General features: G+C 40.5%; 1 protein-coding gene across 1 annotated transcript in view; it reads right to left on the reverse strand.

The window, feature by feature from the left end:
* Positions 1 to 4,417: 4,417 nt before the first annotated feature.
* Positions 4,418 to 20,262, reverse strand: part of ST8SIA6 (ST8 alpha-N-acetyl-neuraminide alpha-2,8-sialyltransferase 6) — a gene marked incomplete at both ends in the record, with an annotated part of 36,509 nt that continues 20,664 nt past the window's right edge. The window contains 4 exons of the mRNA XM_081996516.1: positions 4,418 to 4,886; positions 7,866 to 7,958; positions 9,278 to 9,390; positions 11,739 to 11,883. Of these exons, the coding sequence (XP_081852642.1) occupies positions 4,418 to 4,886; positions 7,866 to 7,958; positions 9,278 to 9,390; positions 11,739 to 11,883 (820 nt within the window). The remainder of the gene's footprint in view (positions 4,887 to 7,865; positions 7,959 to 9,277; positions 9,391 to 11,738; positions 11,884 to 20,262) is intronic.

Consider the following 20,262-nt stretch of genomic DNA (forward strand, 5'->3'; position numbering starts at 1 on the left):
ATAATGCAGTTTAATGCTCACAAAATCACATCAGATCAAATCCAACACTGAACTGCTGACATATACACAAATCGTCTCCTTAGGATCATCACCCTGGAATTAAAACAACAAAATATGTTATTGGTATTTCTTGTATAGTAGGAAAACTACTTGTTATATTCAAAATAAGCCAATAGCTTAATGTTCTGCATATGCATTTCACTTTCTGCATCTGCTTTTTCATCCTTAGTTCAGACTGAGAGTCTATGACATTTAAAGCACAGTATCATGGGCTCACAAAATTCTCCTGGGTAAGCTGGACTCCTAGTGCCTGATCTAGCTCAAGCATCTGCTTTTTCTAAAGCAGGGTTCCTTCATTTGAATAACCCCAGAACTGCTCACACTTACCCCATCTGCACCACGCCCTTCAGGCTTCCTAAGCTAACCAAGGCTGGGTCTAACCAGTATCTCCATGGGACACATCCACTGCTAATCTGAATACGGGTATGTTCTGAATTATATTATCTTAATTGTATTTTGAAATAGCAAGAGATTGAAATGACTCTGTTTCTTAAATAGGTTAGTTTTGCTGTGGAAAAACCAAATCAAATCAAATCCTTCTAGAACTGTAAATACTTTTTCATTTGATTTGAAATCTAACACAAATTCTAATTTGATTTAATCTATATTTTTCTGTTCTGGCAGGATTTAACTAAGCCAGAAGCAACTTATCTCCACTTGTTTCATCACTGACATTGTTCTTAAACTTAGTTAGCGGCTGAACATGTGAGCAAAGTGTGTGCTTAAAATCTATACTGCATGGGTACTAACGCAGAAGACCTTTCTTTCAATGTTGTATACATCTAAAAATTTCACGCTGGATAATATTTGCCCACGTCAAGGATAGGCTGAAATTTAGCTGTCTGACAGGAACCCAGAGGTGTCCTTATTTTCAAAATGTCATATCATTTTTCTCAAGGAAATTAAAAGTGAATTGTGGGGCAGTTCATATTTCTCTAGCTACACTGAGACACCACAAACATAAAAGAATTTCAGTGGAATTTAATCTTATGTTGTTATCCTACTGTTACAAATAGGTTATTTATAACAATTATATTTATAAATTAGTTATTTATAATAGTATTTATCACATCTTTGGATTGCAGCGACTTTTAAAAAAAAGATCACATGCTGACAGAGTTTGGAACAAAATTACTCTCTTTTGATGATAATCCCTGAGCAAGTAAGCAGGCAGCCCCCTGCTTTACAGGATGTTGCCCCATTAGCTCCACCATCTTACTCTCCATCAGAAATGGATGGCTTTTAATCATCTGGTTGGAATTACAAAGCCCAGGCCCAGTTTTTACTTTCCAGGTAAGACACACTCACACTCAGAGGTTCAGCAGTCCTTACTCCCTAGCCACCAGCACACCTCTGCTCAAGCTCTCCTCCTTCAGTCCTTCTGCTCGGACGACTGAGCACTATTCTCTTCCTCGGCTCAAGGAGTCTCAGTTTCATTCTTTCTTTCTATGTTTTTTTCTGTTGACTGACTCCTCTCGGCAGCTGCTTAATGTTACTGTGCTGTATGTCAAAGCAACACATACTCATCTTCCCTGCTGTTTCTTTCTCAGCAAACAGAAAACATGATGGATTCTTGGTCAGACAAAATTTGCATTTTAACCAGGCTTCTGGGCAATCAAATTTTTACCAGTCTGATTAATTTATCATCTGACAATTTTTCTAATCATATTTTTCTGTCTATTTTTAAATACAAATCAGGCCATTTCCCCTCCTTGAACCTATGTTTACTTGAAGCTAATGACATGCCCTTCAGGCTTATCAGGTTAAACCGATGAACAAACAAGACTTCCTTCATCTGCAGGGCCATAGCAAAAATGATTTGGTAATTTAATACAAAATAATAAAGCTAATTTTTTTAATTGCATTTCAAGATTTTGCTGATGTCTCATTTTCCATTTTACCAGCTGCAGCAAAGACATGTACATGTCTGTTGAGCATAATCATAAACGTGCAGGAGTGGATATTAAGGCAGAGTTTCCCCCATTGTTCAGCACCAGCTCTACAGAGCTCCCATATCTGAAAATTCTCTCTATTCAATAAGAAAAGTTCACCTTTACAATGGCAAGGATGGTGTTTAGGAGCAGTACTGACAAAATGATTCACTGGGATGCAGTTATGCCCTCCCTATACTGTTCCAGAACCTGCTACCTGCTTGCAATACAGGTGCTTGCAGCACTAGAGCAGCTTCCTTCACTTCTTATTTACAGCAGCAAACCTCTGTGACCCAGTAACGTGTGAGGGAAGTTCTGCCTGAGTCTTCTGTGGGCACCCAGTGGTATAAGGAACCTTCAGCTACCCACTAACAGGGAAGAGCACATAGCAGGGAGAAGAACATAAAAGGGAAATTGAAAAGAGAAAGGAGATTGTTCAATTTTTAGAAAAGGTCATTTTCAGTGAAATATACTCATTATAGAATTTCAATTATCTCTAATAGTTGATCATGTGGTAGCAGGATGGTAGCTCATACTGAAAGCATTTCATTTCTTTGGTTTTAAAGGGCTAACTTTTCTCTTTGTAAATGTAAGTGATTAACATAGTTGAGAAAAAAATCTTAGGGCAGCACAACTTAGCCTTCCGGTTGTTTTTTTCCTTACATCTTATTTTGCAAATTTGGCCACAGAAATGATTTTCAGTCTGTCAAGCATGGACAGGGTTTAATCAACTCATACAGATGCTTAAACAATTTTGTGGCTTCTATCTGCTTATCTCTAGATTAAATATTCATAAAGAGCTGCCTTTCATTTTCTTAGCTGATGTAGTTACTACAATTAAAATTATATGGTATGTCTCCAGCGATTTGTATTATGGGAGAATAAATACAATGGAAACTGCAGAGTCTAAACAGCTTAGCCACTGAGAAAAATACATAATGTATTTCTTAACCTTTCCAATATGCTCCAACTTTTTACAAGCAGAAAAACATACCTTAGCCACATGAAACTGCATACACATACAGCTCCTCCTAGGTAATCTCCTGCCATGGACTAGAAGAATGGATTCACTAGCTTCTAGGTCCCTTCTCACATGTTTTATATTATTCTAATAATAGATGAAAGCAATTTATTTTTCTATGTCTTCAAATACACTGAAACTGAATAAAATTGTGCCTTCTTCATATTAGCAATCTGCTAGTTTAAAACATAGTAGTCTCTGATGATGAACCAAGTATGAATGTATCTTTGATAGCATGTTTTCTATGGGTATTTTTCTAGGGTATTTTCAAATACATTTCAGAACCTAGCCAGAAGAAAAGACTTTAGCTTTTGAACTTAAAATTTCTGTCTTGAACAAGATGATGCTTATTTTATTTAACTTGAGTAATACAGTAGTGAGATTACATCAGTTCAATTAAAGCATATTGTAGACAATGGTAGTTCTACCATACATTTCACTTACTGTTATATTAACTTGAACACCTTGGAAAACGAAACTTCTGTGAAAGGCAAATCTGACAACACTATTGTGAGCTGAGGAATTTCTGAGTTAGCTTAAAAGATGAAGACCTACAAACAGGTCTTATTTTGTCAACGAGCCAAATTAAGATTGAAAACACGCAGACAAATCTTTTCAGTCATCTGTAATCTGTACACGATAAATTGGCTCAAGGTCAGAGGCCAGACTCTGTGCTGCATTTCTCTGAGGCACCACAGAGGGCAGAGGTGCAAGAGGCATGGGTCAATTAGAAAGCACAGAAAAGAGGGAATGACACCTCATCCTATATTTGTAACTCCCCAATTCTGAGATGCCTCAAGGCAAAATCCTCAGCAAGATCTGGTGTAGTGTATGGCAGCTTCCTCACTGCTGCCCACAAGCTGTTTCGCAGGCCAGGGCTGCGGGAGTGTACTGCTCTAAACTCATCTTTACCTAACAAGAGGAAACAATGGCACATATGCATGCTACTCCTTCATGGGGCAATCTTAATCCTTACTTTGGTCTCTGTATGTATCTGGAAAGGCTGTGCCAGGATTAGGTGTCTCCTCTTGTAGACCATAGTATGTGACTGCCTTTATTAAAGCAATTCACAAAGGAGGCCAGCTCATGGGAACTGATACCAAACATAGGTTGGTAGAGGCATGTATCTGAGATGAGGAGACACTACTGACTGACTGTGAATTATGATGATAATGTGTATTTAGCTATGCTCCTCATCTAAAGTTCACAATTAGAAAACATTTCTCGGCTCTGTGGTACATTATGTTTGAGTTGAAAACTCAAACCTTTCACTTATTTATGAACACAGCTTTCACTGACTGTAAGGTAGAAATGTCTCTCTAAGGAAGAACAGACCCACACTGTTTTTCCTTGACACATTGCTTAAATAAAGACACTTTATGTGGCAAGAATGTGACCCACCTTTTTAGTTTGATTCACATTTACCAAACTGCAACTTCAGAATGCCTTTGCCATGAAGCTGAAGGATCTGGTTGTATTCTTTGGGCATTGCATGGAAGCCTGGTTTAGGCAGCTGGTTGTCATAATAGTGGTGGCTGATCGGCATCTTCTCTGCGGATTTTGAGAAAGGCCAGAAGCCATAGAGCTTCACATTCTCACACAGCTCAAGAGCAGCACTAGTGATCATAAAACCAGACGACAACCGGTAGGCTTTCACACCTTTAGTTCTCCAGAACTGGGCAAGACTTTTCAGATAGGTGGGGTGAAAAAATATTGCCCTTTGTGTTGCTTTGAACTCTTGCAGAGTGTGATATACTTTAAAAGAAGTGGCCGTGTTGCTTCTGAAGGAAAATGCTGGCAATAAAAGGAAAGCATCTCCATAGACTGCAATGTTCTCCAGAAATTCTGTCTTCTTTTCATTTAGTTTGTTGTATCTGCAAAGTACAACATTTTAGGAAATGAGTGAATGGAATGTACTATTGATATAAATATTACCAAAACAGCACAACTGCACAACTGCACTTGCATATATGAGTTACAAACTCTGCTGCACCAGTTCCGTATGTCTACATTGTAAATTTATACCAATCTGGTAGATGTTGTCATATGTGCAGTTATGAAAATCTGGCTTTATTGTATAATAAGAACACACTTCATAGGACTGAACTGTCAACATGGGATCTACTCATTCAATCAAATTCACTGGTAATGAGACCAGGACCTGTTTACAGAATCAATCGATTCAAGAAATTTCAAAGAGAATGCAAAAAAAAAAATTCATATTTATACTTTCTTTGTTTAAAAATACACGCACTATGATATGTACTGCATGTATTTGTGAAATGTGTTTCTTCCATCAATAGCTATACAATAACCTCTCTTCAAAATCTGGGTGTCTGCCTGTGTGGAAATACAAGTATGCATGTGAGCAGTCTTGGAGTGTTAAAGATTAGTGTTTGCTCAAGTTTTTCAGGGTCTTAGCTGCTTTTGATGTACTTTCAAAATAGATGAAAATATAAGCATGTCTATTCGTCTCCTTCAGCTACGAAGGGAACACATGGAGATCTGTAATGACTTAGAGAACTAACTTTGCAAATGAAGAGGATTTATCGTCAGATGCTTTGATTCCCCAACAACCAGCAAAGAGAATTAGTTCTCACCATTGGATAATTCCGTGCTCCTAAATACCGAATAGTGAACTTCTGGAGTTATCCAAGAAGCAATACAAGATACAAGGAGTCACTCAACTTGTCTCCTCTATAGATCTGAGTTGTCTGAATCACCTGACACATGGTGCTTGCACACCCTTTGGAATTCAAAGCACTGAGTCCTCTTTTGTAGGTAGTTGTCTATCAAAGCAGTGTATTTTCACATTTTAAGGGCTGTCAGAGCCCACTTTCCACAAATGGCTCCAGCAGAAACTGGAAAACTTGTCTTCGTTTCTCTTCATAACTTGAATAGGTTCAAACCCTCTTCTCATGCAGCACTTGAAGACAGAGGTCAGCAGCCACTGCTATTTCCATCCCAAACCCTCACAAAGGAGTTATCAGTTACCTCCGATAACTGGTATCAGTTACCTCTATCAGTTGTACAAACTGAACTCATGCAAGGACTGATACATCCCTCCTCGGCCTGAAAGGCTATAAACTGACAGCTCCTGCTTCCCAGAAAAGTGCCATTACCACCAAACTTTGAAACAAAATGAATGAGAGAGACTCAGCCCGTCCTGTTGACCCTGAGCCCCTGCACATGCAAGAATCACATAGCCAAAACAAGCAAGAAAGTCCTGAGCCTACATCTAGGAAGAGTGGCTGAAGGGTGAACTTCTGGCCTCTACTCCAAGAATTTTCTCTATGTCTACTCAGTATAAAGTACATAAAGAGCATTCAGGACAGAATTCGGACCTCTGTTCTTCCTTAGCTAGAAGTGTGAACAACTCAACCTCGTCTTGCTTTCCTTTCCAGCTCTGCCACTGTAAGGTGCAGCGTAGCCCAGCTCCACCAGGACACACAAGAACTGTGCTTCCTTCCTCCAAGAGAATTCACCTACATTGTACACCCTGACAGACACAGTTCAAAAGCTGATTAACCTTAACAATAATAACATCAGATCAACTCAGTACCCAAACTCAGAATTAGAAATTAAAGTGAATAAAGTCAGAATAGGTCTTCTGAGAAAAGAAACAAACTTAGTTCTGCTAAATGGTGCAAAGTTGCTTCCTGCTCCTCCTTCAAAAGCATTTGCAGGGTTCTCTGAATATTTAAATAATTAACTTTTTAAAATCCTCTCATAATCTCATTTCATCCTCACACAGGTTTAGCTCCTATTTCCTTCAGTGAACTCCTATTAACCCTGCCGTAGTTTAATTTGGCTAAAAAATTAGTGCAGCTATGGCAGAATACTTTGATCAAGCCCACACAAATTGTGCATCAGGTCAATAGTCACCAACCAATGATGCTGAATCACTGGACAAAGTTTTCCTTCCTCATATTCTAGTGCAGTCCTGCTAACACCAATGAGCTAAATTTATTTTTGGAGAAGCAATAATTCATCTTCATTTAAGTCAAGAAGGGCTGGGTAAGCATCAAGGTAGTTAGTACTCACTGCAAAAAAACAAGTTCTATCCTTGAATCAATGACAAATGACTGTTAGTCATTTCTATGCTCACGGTACTTTTTCCTTCTTCCTTTAAAGGAAAAAAAAAAAACTTTGCCTGATGTTGTCTCTTTGACAAATACAGATATGACAGACAATAAGATACAGTAAGATTTGTAAGCAGTAAATAACATGCCACAGCAGTCCTTTTCATAGATAAGCTGCAGTTCCAGACTGCTGAAGATGCCAGATTAGTCAGCCTGGCCTTATTAGATTTTCTTTTCATCAAGAAGGTGAAAAAAAAAACTTAGCTGAGAAAAAAGTGTGTGAGCAGCTTTCATATGGATTAAGAAAATGGATTACAGAAATTGTGCCTCCATTCAGGAAATAGCCTTCATCAGAATAGCCTTTAAGCATACTACCTAAGAACATGTGCTTATAGTCCTACTGATAGAGTCGGACACACATTTCCAAGATTTCCTGATTTATGACTACAATTCCTTTCTTATGCTAGGGGTCATAGAGGGGGAAAGAAGAGGCTTGGGCTTGCAATCATAGATTTTACTCTGTCATAAATTGTGGACTGGTGCCAACCGAAGCACTTGCTAATCTGGGTATTGCTGACTCCTTTCTGCTACAAAAAAGGCCAGGTTTAACAGATTTCCATTTAGACTGCTACATATTTTACATGGGAACTAATGAAGTAATCCGCATGCACTGCTCTCTATGCTAGTATCCCAATGGATTGCCAACAAAATCTAAATCATGTCAAACAATTATACAATACTGCACAGAAACAGATTTGCAGTAGTACTTACTTCTGAGCAATGATACTTGGATTAACAGTCACAAGGTTTGTTTTATTGCCAACATCTTTGCTAATGCTTCCCATGGTTGGCGGGAGGTTACACCTGCAATTGAGAAACATTACTTAAATAGATGCGCACCAGAAATGCTTTACAGTTATTATTTGCAAATTCCTTTCTTGTGCAATGACACTTTCATGTCAGCTCCCAGGGATCTCTAAGCACTTTACAAATATTAAATAAGGCTTACAGCACTTCTAGTAAAAATATTTAATCTACTGTACAGATGGTTAAAATAGGGCACAGAGAGCTCATTTCCATAAATCATCTCACAAATCAGGAGCAAAGTTAAAATCCCAGAAGGAGACAGTCTATGAGTGCCCTATGTTAGCTGCTAGGAAATAGTGCCCCTCTTGCCTAAACAATGCATTTCTTCTGAAAGTCTTCTATTATTTTCTTTTTAAAAACAGTCTGATTGATACCAGTCCCTCAGCTTGCACAGCAATGTTGACAGCTGTTCCATGAGACGACAGCATAACTTGCCCAATTGCAGAAACAGTGGTTTCTGTAACAGGCAGAGAAAGCATTTTTTTTAAAGTCAGTCACTTAGTAAGTTTAGCATCTTAGTATGCAGATTTCTCATCTTTATTAAGACAGTTATCTAACTGGAAAGACTTCTTTTTTTTTAATTTGAAAAGCCCAAATATTAGTCAAAAGCAGGAAAGGAAACAAAATCCAGCAGACTGTGATTGGACATCACTGCGAGACGAATCTTCACTTTGTTACTCTGTTCCCTTGTGGAACTACAAAGTGTGAGTCATGCACTGAGAGAGTGGGCCAAATTACGCTCTGGGAATACCTGGTTTTCTCCACAATCTATGCAGGGAGCTGAAAAAACTACTTAAATTAGATGCCTAATTTTTTAGACGCCTAACAGAAGGTGAGACAAGTACCGGGGCAGTTAAGTAACTGCATTAGTGAGCCAACCTAAGGCTAAGTAAACCCTTTGTTGAACCAGAGGTAAAGGTAAACATGTGACATTTAATACACGGGTTTTTTATTTCAGTTTCAGGGCTTTCTTTATTCTCTTCTCCTGATAAAAAAAAAAAAGAGAAGAAAAAAAGTTCCCTCTCCTAAAGGATGAATTCTGTTAAATGAACAGAAATTTCAGGTTCTCTGGTAATCACATTTCACATCACTGCAAGCTATCTTTGCAATCTTAGATCATACATGTATCCATATAGTCTTCTCTCAGGAAGCAGCCTTCTGAACTCTACAAAGCAGAAGGACTATCCTTAGGGAGGCAGAAATAAGGAACTGTCAAGATCCTTCCTCATTGCTACAAACTGGCATTGGCATGCTTCCAAGCCTGTCAAGTTTTTAGAAACATTTGACACCCTTCAGTAAGATGAAGCAGCTCTTACCTAAACACAAAGTCAGAACGATCGATTTCAGCTCCACAGCTGGAATTTTTCAGAATGCCTCCATTTCCAACCACAGCACAGGTCTTGAAGGGATAGACTGAAAGAGGAGAGGACTGCAAACAAAGAAAAAGACACAGTCAATGACTTATAAATCTTTTCATTGTTTCTTCACATCTTTAGTCATTTGTCCTCGCAGGTTTAATCTGGTAAATCCCAGTGAAAGCATTCACCATTTAGCAGATAGGGTTGCCGGGCTTCAGCAGCCAAGAGCCAAAAAGAAGCACCAACAGACTGGGAACTGCTACTTCTGTCGTCAGTATTTTGAGGGAATAACATTGAATTGTTAGAACTGGATTAATAAATTTTAAATACACATAACACAAAAATTATCTAGTAGTGGACTGAATCCTTGACAAGCTAAGGAACTAACTTGTACTGAAGATAGTTTGAATTTACCCATTTTCCGTTGCGCTGTAACAGACTAGGGGTTGTCACATAGTCATTGATTTTGTCAGCTAATAGAAGGTAACTTTGTAAATGCTCATTACTTTGTCATCACACAATTACATTTGATGTAAAATAATTAATTTAGGGGACTCTGAAGATGCTGTAAAGGATAATCATGTGCCCTGGCTTAACTCATGGTGAACGTGATGGCTAACTGAAGAGGTTACTGTTTCTGGCTGTTCACCCTCTCTACTCCTTGTTAGAGGTTGCTGTCTTGCAGTGGAGAAGCTGAATGGGAGCTAAGTGCATCCGCTTGTGAACCAGCACAGATCACAACCTAGAAAATAAATGTAAATTGTTGGCTATTTCAGTTGACATTAATATAGTTGGCTGTTGTCCTAGGGTCTCAGAAACATCTCATACATCTTGTTCAGCCTCTCCTGCTGTGGGAGCACTGACATTCAACAGAGGGGCCAACAGCTGGGCTACTTTGACTGCAGAAACCAAACCCACTTGTAAAATTGAGTCAAAACCTGCTTACATAAAGTATTATCCTTCCTCATTTTCTCATTACCTTGCCCAAAGAGAAGCAGGAAGAAACACTGTTATGAAAGGGCAAAAAGTGTGGTGAAAGTGGCAGACATCATGTTGCCTGGCAATATATTACAAAACTACATGTTCAAATATTTTGTTCAATTCTGAAAAGACAGTAGGAGATCACAAAGGCCAGACAACTCTGTCTAGCTTAGCAAGTATATATGCACATAAAACATACTACTTTCGTCTTTCATTCCTTTTAAATTTGGAACTACTGTTACCTCTATTGCAATGAAGTTTTTAGTGATTCACAGCAGCATTAGAAAGGACTAGACTCATAGTAGCTGGGATCTCAGAAATCAAGAATGCCAGACATGGTACGAGGGCTCCCATGTGCTCTTACTTTTGAGAAATTAAGCACATTTCTGTGCCCCTCTTTGTCTAGTCTCCAAAGGTTGTATGTCAAGTCCTGAGCTACAAAATCTGATTCCTTTACTCAACTTGTGTTTCTGGCTGCACAGGCTCCACCCCAGTGGGCAACAAAGCTGGTGAAGAGGCTGGAAGGAACATCCTATGAGGAGCGGGAAAGGACTTGGGCTTGTCTAGTTTCGAGAAAAGGAGGCTGAGGGGCAACCTCATCGCTCTCTACAGCTTCCTGAGGTGGGGAAGTAGAAAGGGAGGTGCTGAGCTCTTCTCCCTGGTATCCAGTGATAGGACACATGGGAATGGTTCAAAGCTGCGCCAGGGGAGGTTCAGACTGGACATTAGGAAGCATTTCTTTACCGAGAGAGTGGTCAAACACTGGAACAGGCTTCCTAGAGAGGTGGTCGATGCCCCAGGCCTGTCAGTGTTTGAGGCATTTGGACAATGACCTTAATACCATGCTTTAACTTTTGGTCAGCCCTGAATTGGTCAGGCAGTTGGACTAGATGATTGCTCTAAGTCCCTTCCAACTGAAATATTCTATTCTATTCTATTCTATTCTATTCTATTCTATTCTGTTCTGTTCTGTTCTGTTCTGCTCTACTCTACTCTACTCTACTCTACTCTACTCTACTCAGTTTTGGGTTCACCACCAAAACAGCTTTCATAAGTTATATGCCCAAGCCTGCATTGCAAATGGCATGGGAATACAAGGAATATGAAATGTTGTTCCAGACTGAAATGCCTTTCAAAATGGGAATGAGAAAAGCAAGGCAAACGTTCTCAGACGATTCACTTGTGAATTCAGGTGGCTGCCAAGCCAGGCAGCAACTTGTGTTCTGTAGCAACTCTACCTATAACCTGGTCTATGATATCCTGTTCATGCCTCCACCACTGCAGAGGAAGGTTAAAAAAAAGTCTTACAAGGTGAATGAAGAAGTGTGTACGGGGGTGAAGGGTCTCTTCCAGAGGAATCAAATAAAGCAGCTCTATCACTAACCCAAAATATATATGATACTGCAATTATAATAACAGGTAAAGATACAGTTCTTACCACAGGCAGCATCTTAAAAATGTCCTCTGTAATGAGGATGGTCTTTTTACTGTCCACTTCGTAACTCATGTTACTTCCCAGTGGGGTGTTGTTTTGAGAAGCAATAAAATTGTGAACTGCATCACAGCAGGAACCTAATTCTGATCTGCAAAAAACCCAAACAAAACATGCTCAAAGACTGGCAAATAAGTAGAAGAGTGGTGGTAGAGAACTAGATGAATGAAAACCAGTTCTAATTAACTAAGCAAGAAACGGCTGTATGAACCCCCTGTTGAGGGTGAACCCTTATATGAACCCTCATTTCCCTTGACTTGCTTTGTAGACCAAGTCCGTTTTCACAGCAAATGTTCAGAAACCAAGAACTCCTTTTGTTACCCTGTTTTTCTCTCTTGGCCTCCCTTTCCCACCCAGAAAAAGTTGTAATCAACCTTCTCCTTATTATTAATTGCTAAGATTATTATAGAAACACTGACAGACTTCAGTCCCCAAAGAACTAACAATGTGATTTCAATCAACACAGATCGAGTGATTGTAAGAAACTAGAAGGCTGAAGAAAGAACGAATCAAGGAAATGAAAGGAATGATAATGGGAAGTACTGGCTATAGTAGTCAGTGAACAGCTAGATGGTTGCAAGCCAATTAATTAATAATTCATTTCTGCAACTGTTCAGCACAGTTTTTCTGTGCACAGTATCACAGATGTTAAATAAATTACATCACAACTTGCAAATAAAGAAGACTGATATCTTTGTGGTAGAGACAGATAGCCTAGCTGCTCCCCAAAACACTTAGCAGAAGTCCTTAAATAGATAAGAGTGCAAGGGATTCACTTAAACTTTATGTTGAAGTGCAGGCTATCACCCATCTTACAATTCCTGTTACCTCCAAACTTATAAAAATATTACGTGTGTAAACATCCCGTATTATTAACAGTGAAATGCAATGAAAAGCCCCATCAAACCTGAAACACTAGAATTCATTTTGTATTAGGGAACGATGTTCTCTCTGCTGCCACTGGATCTGATTTTCAGACTGTAAGGCTGAAATATTCATGGCCAGCCATTATCTACCAATTGGTAGGACATAGCTATGTCATTAGGTGAGATACTAAGAGAACTACTAACCATTTAGAGAATAAAGTTCATTGATAACAGAATTGCTTGGAATTTTGAAGAAGATAACACAGCAGGGAAAAAATAGTAATTCCTATCCTAACACTGAAGGTTAATTGCGAAGATAAAAATAAATATACTTACAGTTACAGCCAGAAGAACAGCAAAGTTTTATTTCATACTTTTTCAGTGAGTATGGTAAACCAAACCATTGGAACTAGGTAAAGAATACAGGCCAAATTCTGTTTGAAAGTAAGCTGACTTTAATCAGGCAAGACAAGTAAGAGAAGTTGCTTCATTTGACTTTATCAACAATGTACACAGAACAAATATTCTAATAGTAATATAAGTTTATTTATGATGGAGGTGAAGCATAGTCTAGCATATGGAAGAACCCAAGGACTGTGTTTCCTGGAAGACAGGGAGGAGAATGAACAGGTCTGGGCTATCTTCCAGTCTCATTTCTCTTGAAATAATGGTCAAAATGGGGGGAAAAAAGGTTGGGAAGGTTAGTGTGATTCATACATAAAATACCAAAGGAAAGAGTACCATTACAATTGTCATATGGCTCAGTGGTATATATTAACCTGTTTTGAATACTGAGCTGTGACACACCTCAAAGACAAAGTTTCCAGATGTGTGAGGAACACTGGGAGTGACTGAACGCTGGGATGGCACAGAACTGAAATAATCATACTAGGAGAGTTACCAGGAAATGTTAATGGCAAATAATACTCCTGAGGGAGGACACAGTAGGGTTCAGATTTCTACAAGCCATATTGAGTTCCACTCCCTGAACACACTGATTCCTGCTGCCTTGCTTGAAGCCTTACGAGGCAGGAAGGACTGCGGTCAATGAAAACCACGAGGTACAAGGGTCGGGATGGAACTGAGACTATGCTTTTGTAGGTCAGGAGGTGTGCACGTGGTGAAAACAATTGCTCTGGGCATATAGTGTCCCACTTTAAACATACGGAAAAATACAAATGGAGCAACGAGGCAGGAGAGTCAAATGATTAGGTCTGGGAACACTGGATGTTATTGTCCCACTCTTGACTACAGTCTACTTGCTTTTCTTTCTTGCACACTTTTTCCTATAACCAGCTCTTTCTAACCTTAATATGTACTGCAGTAATAAGAGGATTCAGGTGTCATTGTCAGGCCCTGAGGGTACCACCAAGCCCACTACCCCTGCCTAGACTCCCTGGGACCACCCACACCCTGCGACCCCATGTCAGCCTCCTGGGACCACCAGTCCCTGCCCCAGTGACACTGCAGCAGGGCCAGTCTCCAGCTGTGCCCATCCCGTCCCCAGGGAGGTGGCCATGCCCAGGGCCAGGGCTGCCCTGCTCCCGGCTCTGGGTGGGACAGGCCCGGCTGCCAGTCCCTCACTGCTCCTTGCCAATCACATGGAGATGAGGAATCACAAAAACCATAATTTTGACTTCCTTGAATGTTTTCTTAAAGCTAAATGAAGCAGGGCTAAATATTATCTGTGTCAACCACAGGACATTCAGAGAAGGAATAATGCCAGAATATTCTTGCCTAGCTTTAGTAAAACAGCTGTTTTGTTTGTGATGGCTACCAGAACCTGAAAAAGCAAACTGATGATAGATAACATTTATTAATACAATGACGTGTTTTTGCTTTTTATTACTCATTCCACAAGAACGAGTGCTTCAATAAAAGCAGAAACAGTCTGGAAGAAAAACAGGTATCAGAATTAATAAGAAAGTAATAGTTTACATTAATATTATGGATCCACTGAGGAAGTAAACCAGAGCCGAGCTAGTTCAGAAATGCAATGAGAACACAAGAATACACATTGATTAATGATATATACCCTTATGTTATCTGAGAGCACATATGCTAAAAATTTGGAGGTAACAATAGAAACCTCTTAATTAGATCAAATCATGACATAGAATCCCACTGTGCCCAAGCATCCATGTACGGAGCTCCAGTGGGAACACGTGTAATCTGCAGACAGCAACACCCACTGGCAATATATTTAGCAATCTATTCATACAGGATTTTGTACAAGCTGTGACACATGGTACCTCTACAACTGACAGCAAACAATGAGGAAGGGGTAGAGACAGGTCAGCTCAAGCAATCTATTACTGCAACTGTCATCACAGTATTAATGTCATATGTGGTCTCTGTCATGAGGTAATGACACCCTAAAGAGCATGTACTTCATATCATTATGACATGCATTGTACAAGTCAATTCTTTTAACAGGTGCTATATGTAAGGTGTTGTAAAGCCAAGACAACATTTTAACTTCTGTATCATGCTACCTGGGGAGAGAGAAATTGTTAAAAGCTAACATACAAATCAATTCCTAACCAGATGGTGGGTTAAGAGACAAGGGTCAGAATCTTAACAGCACCAAACAGTACTACCTTAAAGACAAACTCTGCATTTTCTTTGGAAGGATAGAAAGTGATCCCTGTTGTCCTGACCAGGAGAAAATGCTGAGATATGGGGGCAGCTCTTGGAAGATGGGATGTTGCTATACAGCCTGAGCATCCACCTCAGATATGTGTAAGAACATGGATGTAGCTTATGGTAAGAAGGTTTAAGTTCCAGCTGTTAACGGACCTGGTAGATTTGGGGGTTGTGCTAGAACAAAGTGTTTTTATGATCCAGTCACGACATTAGAAGTCCAGAGTGAAGGAAGCTGGAGTCAAAGTACACAAGTTTTGTAGGGCCCTAGGTTTGGAAAATATCTCCTCTAAAGTACAGGCTGGTACTGTCAGTTTCTTATTTGGAGGAAGCCTTCTCTCCAACATTTTGCCTGCAAACAGCTGGAAGTGCAGTGAGACCTAACAGCTATTTTTAGATCCTGAGGTGTATCATCAACCACAGATATTTCTTATGCCAAAATAAGCAAAAAGGGACTTGACTGCATTATCTGGAAATTTCACTTGTAACAAGCAAAGAACAAAATCGGTACCTGCAAAAAGACTACACCATTCAGACTGGTAATACATACCTCATAAAACTGAGTAAGTACTATCATGAAAGTCTGAATCCACCCAAGAGTACAGAGGGAGCTGGCAGAGGAGCTTGCCAAGCCACTCTCCATCATTTATCAGCAGTCCTGGTTAACAGGGGAGGTCCCAGATGACTGGAGGCTTGCCAATGTGTCGCCCATCTACAAGAAGGGCCAGAAAGAGAATCCAGGGAACTACAGGCCTGTCAGCCTGACCTCCGTACTGGGAAAGATCATGGAGCGGTTCATCTGGAGGGCACTCACAGGGCATGTGCAGGACAACCAAGGGATCAGGCCCAGCCAGCACCGGTTCATGAAAGGTGGGTCCTACTTGACCAACCTGATCTCCTCCTATGACCAGGTGACCCACCTAGTGGATGAGGGAAAGGCTGTGGATGTTGTCTATCTGGATTTTAGTAAAGCCTTTGACAGCATCTCCCACAGCATTCTCCTGGAGAAGCTGGTGGCTCATGGCTTAGACAGGTGTAGACTTCGCTGGGTGAAGAACTGTGTGGACAGGCAAGCCCAGAAAGTTGTGTTGAATGGAGTCAAATCCAATTGGCGGCCAGTCACAAGCGGTGTTCCCCAGGGCTCAGTTTTGGGGCCCATCTTGTTTAATATCCTTGTCAATGACCTGGATGAGGGGATTGAGTGCTCCCTCAGTTACTTGACACCAAGTTAGGTGGGAGTGTTGATCTGCTCGAGGGCAGGAAGGTGCTGCAGGGGGATCTGGACAGGCTGGATCAATGGGCAGAGGTCAATTGTGTGAGGTTTAACAAGGTCAAGTGCCAGGTCCTGCACTTTGGTCACAACAGCCCCAGGCAATGCTACAGGCTTGGGGAGGAGTGGCTGGAGGATGCCAGAAGAGGACCTGCGGGTGCTGGTTGACAGTCGGCTGAACATGATCCAGCAGTGTGCCCAGGTGGCCAAGAAGGCCAGCAGCATCCTGGCCTGTATCAGCAATAGTGTGGTCAGCAGGAGTAGGGAAGTGATCGTGCCCCTGTACTTGGCACTGGTGAGGTCGCACCTCGAATCCTGTGTTAAGTTTTGGGCCCCTCACTACAGGAAGGACCTTGAGTTGCTGGAGCGTGTCCAGCGAAGGGCAACAAAGCTGGTGAGGGGTCTGGAGAACAAGTCTCATTAGGAGCATCTGAGGGAACTGGGGCTGTTCAGTCTGGAGAAGAGGAGGCTGAGGGGAGACCTTATTGCTCTCTAGAACTACCTGAAAGGGGGCTGTAGTGAGGTGGGTGTTTGCCTCTTCTCCCAACTAACTAGTGATAGGACAAGAGGAAATGGCCTCAAGTTGCGCCAGGGGAGGTTTAGGCTGTATATTAGGAAATATCTCTTTACTGAAAGAGTGGTCGAACATTGGAACAGGCTGCCCAGGGCAGTGGTGGAGTCACCATCAGTGGAAGTGTTCAAAAACATGTAGACATGGCACTTGGGGACACAGTTTAGTGGGCATGGTGGTGTTGGGTTGATGGTTGGTCTTGATGATCTTAAAGCTCTTTTCCAACCTTAATGATTCTATGATAATCAATAACTTAACTGGAGCAGTGTGCTGCATTTGTGTCTGAAGTTTTGTTTCTATTACACAACACAGAGTCATTGTTGCACTGGAGAATATTTTTTGCTGCTCAGCAGACGCTTTTGCGGAATTTCGTCCTTTGTGGACCAAGGACGCCGGACTCATTTTTGTATTGAGGTGAGCTGGGATGGAATTCTCAGCCCACATAGCATCCAGAGAATTTCTTCAGGTTTGTGGCTGCTGAGAACTTAAGAAAATCCTGGTTTCTGAAGCAAGTTATCAAAGTATTGAGACAAGCCAAAAGAATAATGTTTTCCACCTGCTAAGCAGTTAGTCCACACTGAACTGTGGGCAGTAATTGAGGACTGCTGCCTTGGCTGTACATGTTTCCAAACCCCTCTGCATAACACAAACACTTCCCATGGATAGTCCACTCGATTCAGTGGAAGTCAGTAAGTATCTGCAGGATCTAAATATGCTGATGTAGTTTCTTTGCAGCTCCTGTAGTACTCCGTAGCCAAGAAGCTCCAAGCTGAACTACTGCATCCCTCCTAGCAGCAAAATTAATTACCTCAGCTTGGTTCTACACTAATATGAATAAAAGCATTTTAGCTGGTTCAGGGCTTGCATACAGGCTGCACATGCCTGCTGACAAGACACTGTGTGCACACATCTTGCATAGACTGCAAACGTCTCAGCACCTTCCTTCCAACAACTCAATTTGAACCAGCCATAAGCATTAAAACAGTCAACTGTTAGTCAAGGGCTAGCAGAGTTTCTCAGCTGGTCCAAAAGCCAGCACTGCCCTTACCCTGAGTGGAATGGGAAGAATTTATAATAAGGGTGAAATTTGTCTTTATGCAAAGAGCTTCTGCAGAGTTTAAAAATTCCCCACTCCTCCAAACTACTGATGCAAGCAGCAAGAGGACCTTTGATTCATCTTCCTGTAGTAAGTAAGATGGTTTTTATTCAGAACACCTTCTTTCATTAGAAATGCTTAGCTAAAGTAATTTTGTTCTATATTTTTAAAAATATTTTATTCAGATATATATCTGATGTGAAAAGGCACTTGCTCCTGCACCAAAACCTTACACAGCCTGGTACTTTGGGATACAGGAAAGAGACTATATCACTGGAATTGTGTGCTCTAGCCTAGAGCTGGACCACTGGGCCAACACAGTTAACTGTGATCCTCAAGGGTCTGCAGTACCCTCAGGGGAACATGAGCCTGCAGAATCTGGCAAAACTGTGTGAACTTAATAGGATTTCTTTTGTGTAGACTACACTTTAGTGTGACACCAGTGCCTGTAGACCTGGAGCCAGAAGGCATTCTTCATTGCTGAGGACAGTGTGAAATATTTCACTGTCACTATACATTGGACTAAGTGGAAGTGGGAGGAGGGGAAAAGTGGATGGGGATGGACACTGCAGAAGTATCAAAAAATGGAAAACATTGTTCTAAATAGTAGATGCTCAACTGTCCTCTAAGGGATCAGTGGGGAGGGTGAGGAAAATCATCTTAATTTGCACTAAAGAAAGCTTAAGATCAGTATTAGGAAGCACACTGAAACAGGCTGCCTAGGCAAGGTGCAGAGTTTCAATGACTGGAGATTTTTAACAGGTATCTGGTCAAAATAGTCTTTCAGGAATGGTCTAAGTCCATTTGATTCTAAGTCACCTTTTACAAACATCTGTACAAGTGAATGTTTGTTTGCAACAAGAGTTATCTTATCAGTCCTGTCATAAAGCACCTGCACATTATCCACACCAGCAGCGCTTACACAGACACATCTCTCTGTGGATCTTTTATGTGATGTTTACACACGTAAACATCACATAAAAGAGATAACCAAACAGAAAGTAAGAAGAGCAGTTATTTAAAGCTGTAACTCCCGTAAGCCTGACGCCAAGTATATTTCACAGCACAGTTTGTAGTATCATTTGAATAAAGGGCAAAGTATTCCAAGCAACAAAAGTCTGTGGATTACTAATAACCACAAAAAGTCTATGCTTCCCTAATAGCTTGTTTTAATAGTTCACCTAGTTTGGGTATTTGTAATCATTACTTCATGTGAGCTATTGTGCTGTACATCTGAAGACAACAAAGATTTTGAGGTTTCATATTGGAGAGACTGTCGTGACAGTACAGAGAAGAACCTACAAAAAATTCCACTATATAACAGCAAAATTTCAAGGGTGCAACAACAAACAGCAAGACTACCTTTTATCTATATCCATTGCTGTAATATTTTAAAATGAGCAAGCAATTATCTTATTGTACCGCACTGGCGGCTCTAGACAATGATATGGGTTTCTCCAGGCTCTTGTCAATCCAAGTCAATAGCATCAAAGTGCAGTGAGGCATATTATGACATATTCCAACCTTTTAGAAAAGAGTAGCTAGATCTGGTATCTGAAACAGAACGTGGTAAAGGGGAAAGCTACACTGACAGCTCTTGAACTGTCTATAAATGAAGTAACATTATAAATGTCTAAGACAATGAAAGCCAACAGGCTTTGAATCTGAAGTCAAGGCTGAATATGTAAAAAGTGTAATAAAATTTTCAAGCCAAAGACTATATAAAGAGTCCACCATGAAGACATAATTACCTCAGTCTGATCCAAAATTAGGTTCTCCTTATAGGAATCCTTCAACCTTTAGGAAAGTATAGTCTGTAGAGCAATTAAGAGATTCAATAATTTCTCGAACTGTCACCAATTACTATCTCACCTCCCAGCCTTTTTCTCTTCTGAAATAGAAATATGTTTCTGAATATATACTCCTGATTTTACATATGATCTATTAAACCTATGCAGCAAATGTAGTCTTAAATCACACTGTAATCTCACAATTCTGCATATTTTCAGGTATACTGGAATGGA

The sequence above is a fragment of the Phaethon aethereus genome (genome assembly GCF_964289735.1).
Source record: "Phaethon aethereus genome assembly, chromosome: 2".
Lineage (NCBI taxonomy): Eukaryota > Metazoa > Chordata > Aves > Phaethontiformes > Phaethontidae > Phaethon > Phaethon aethereus.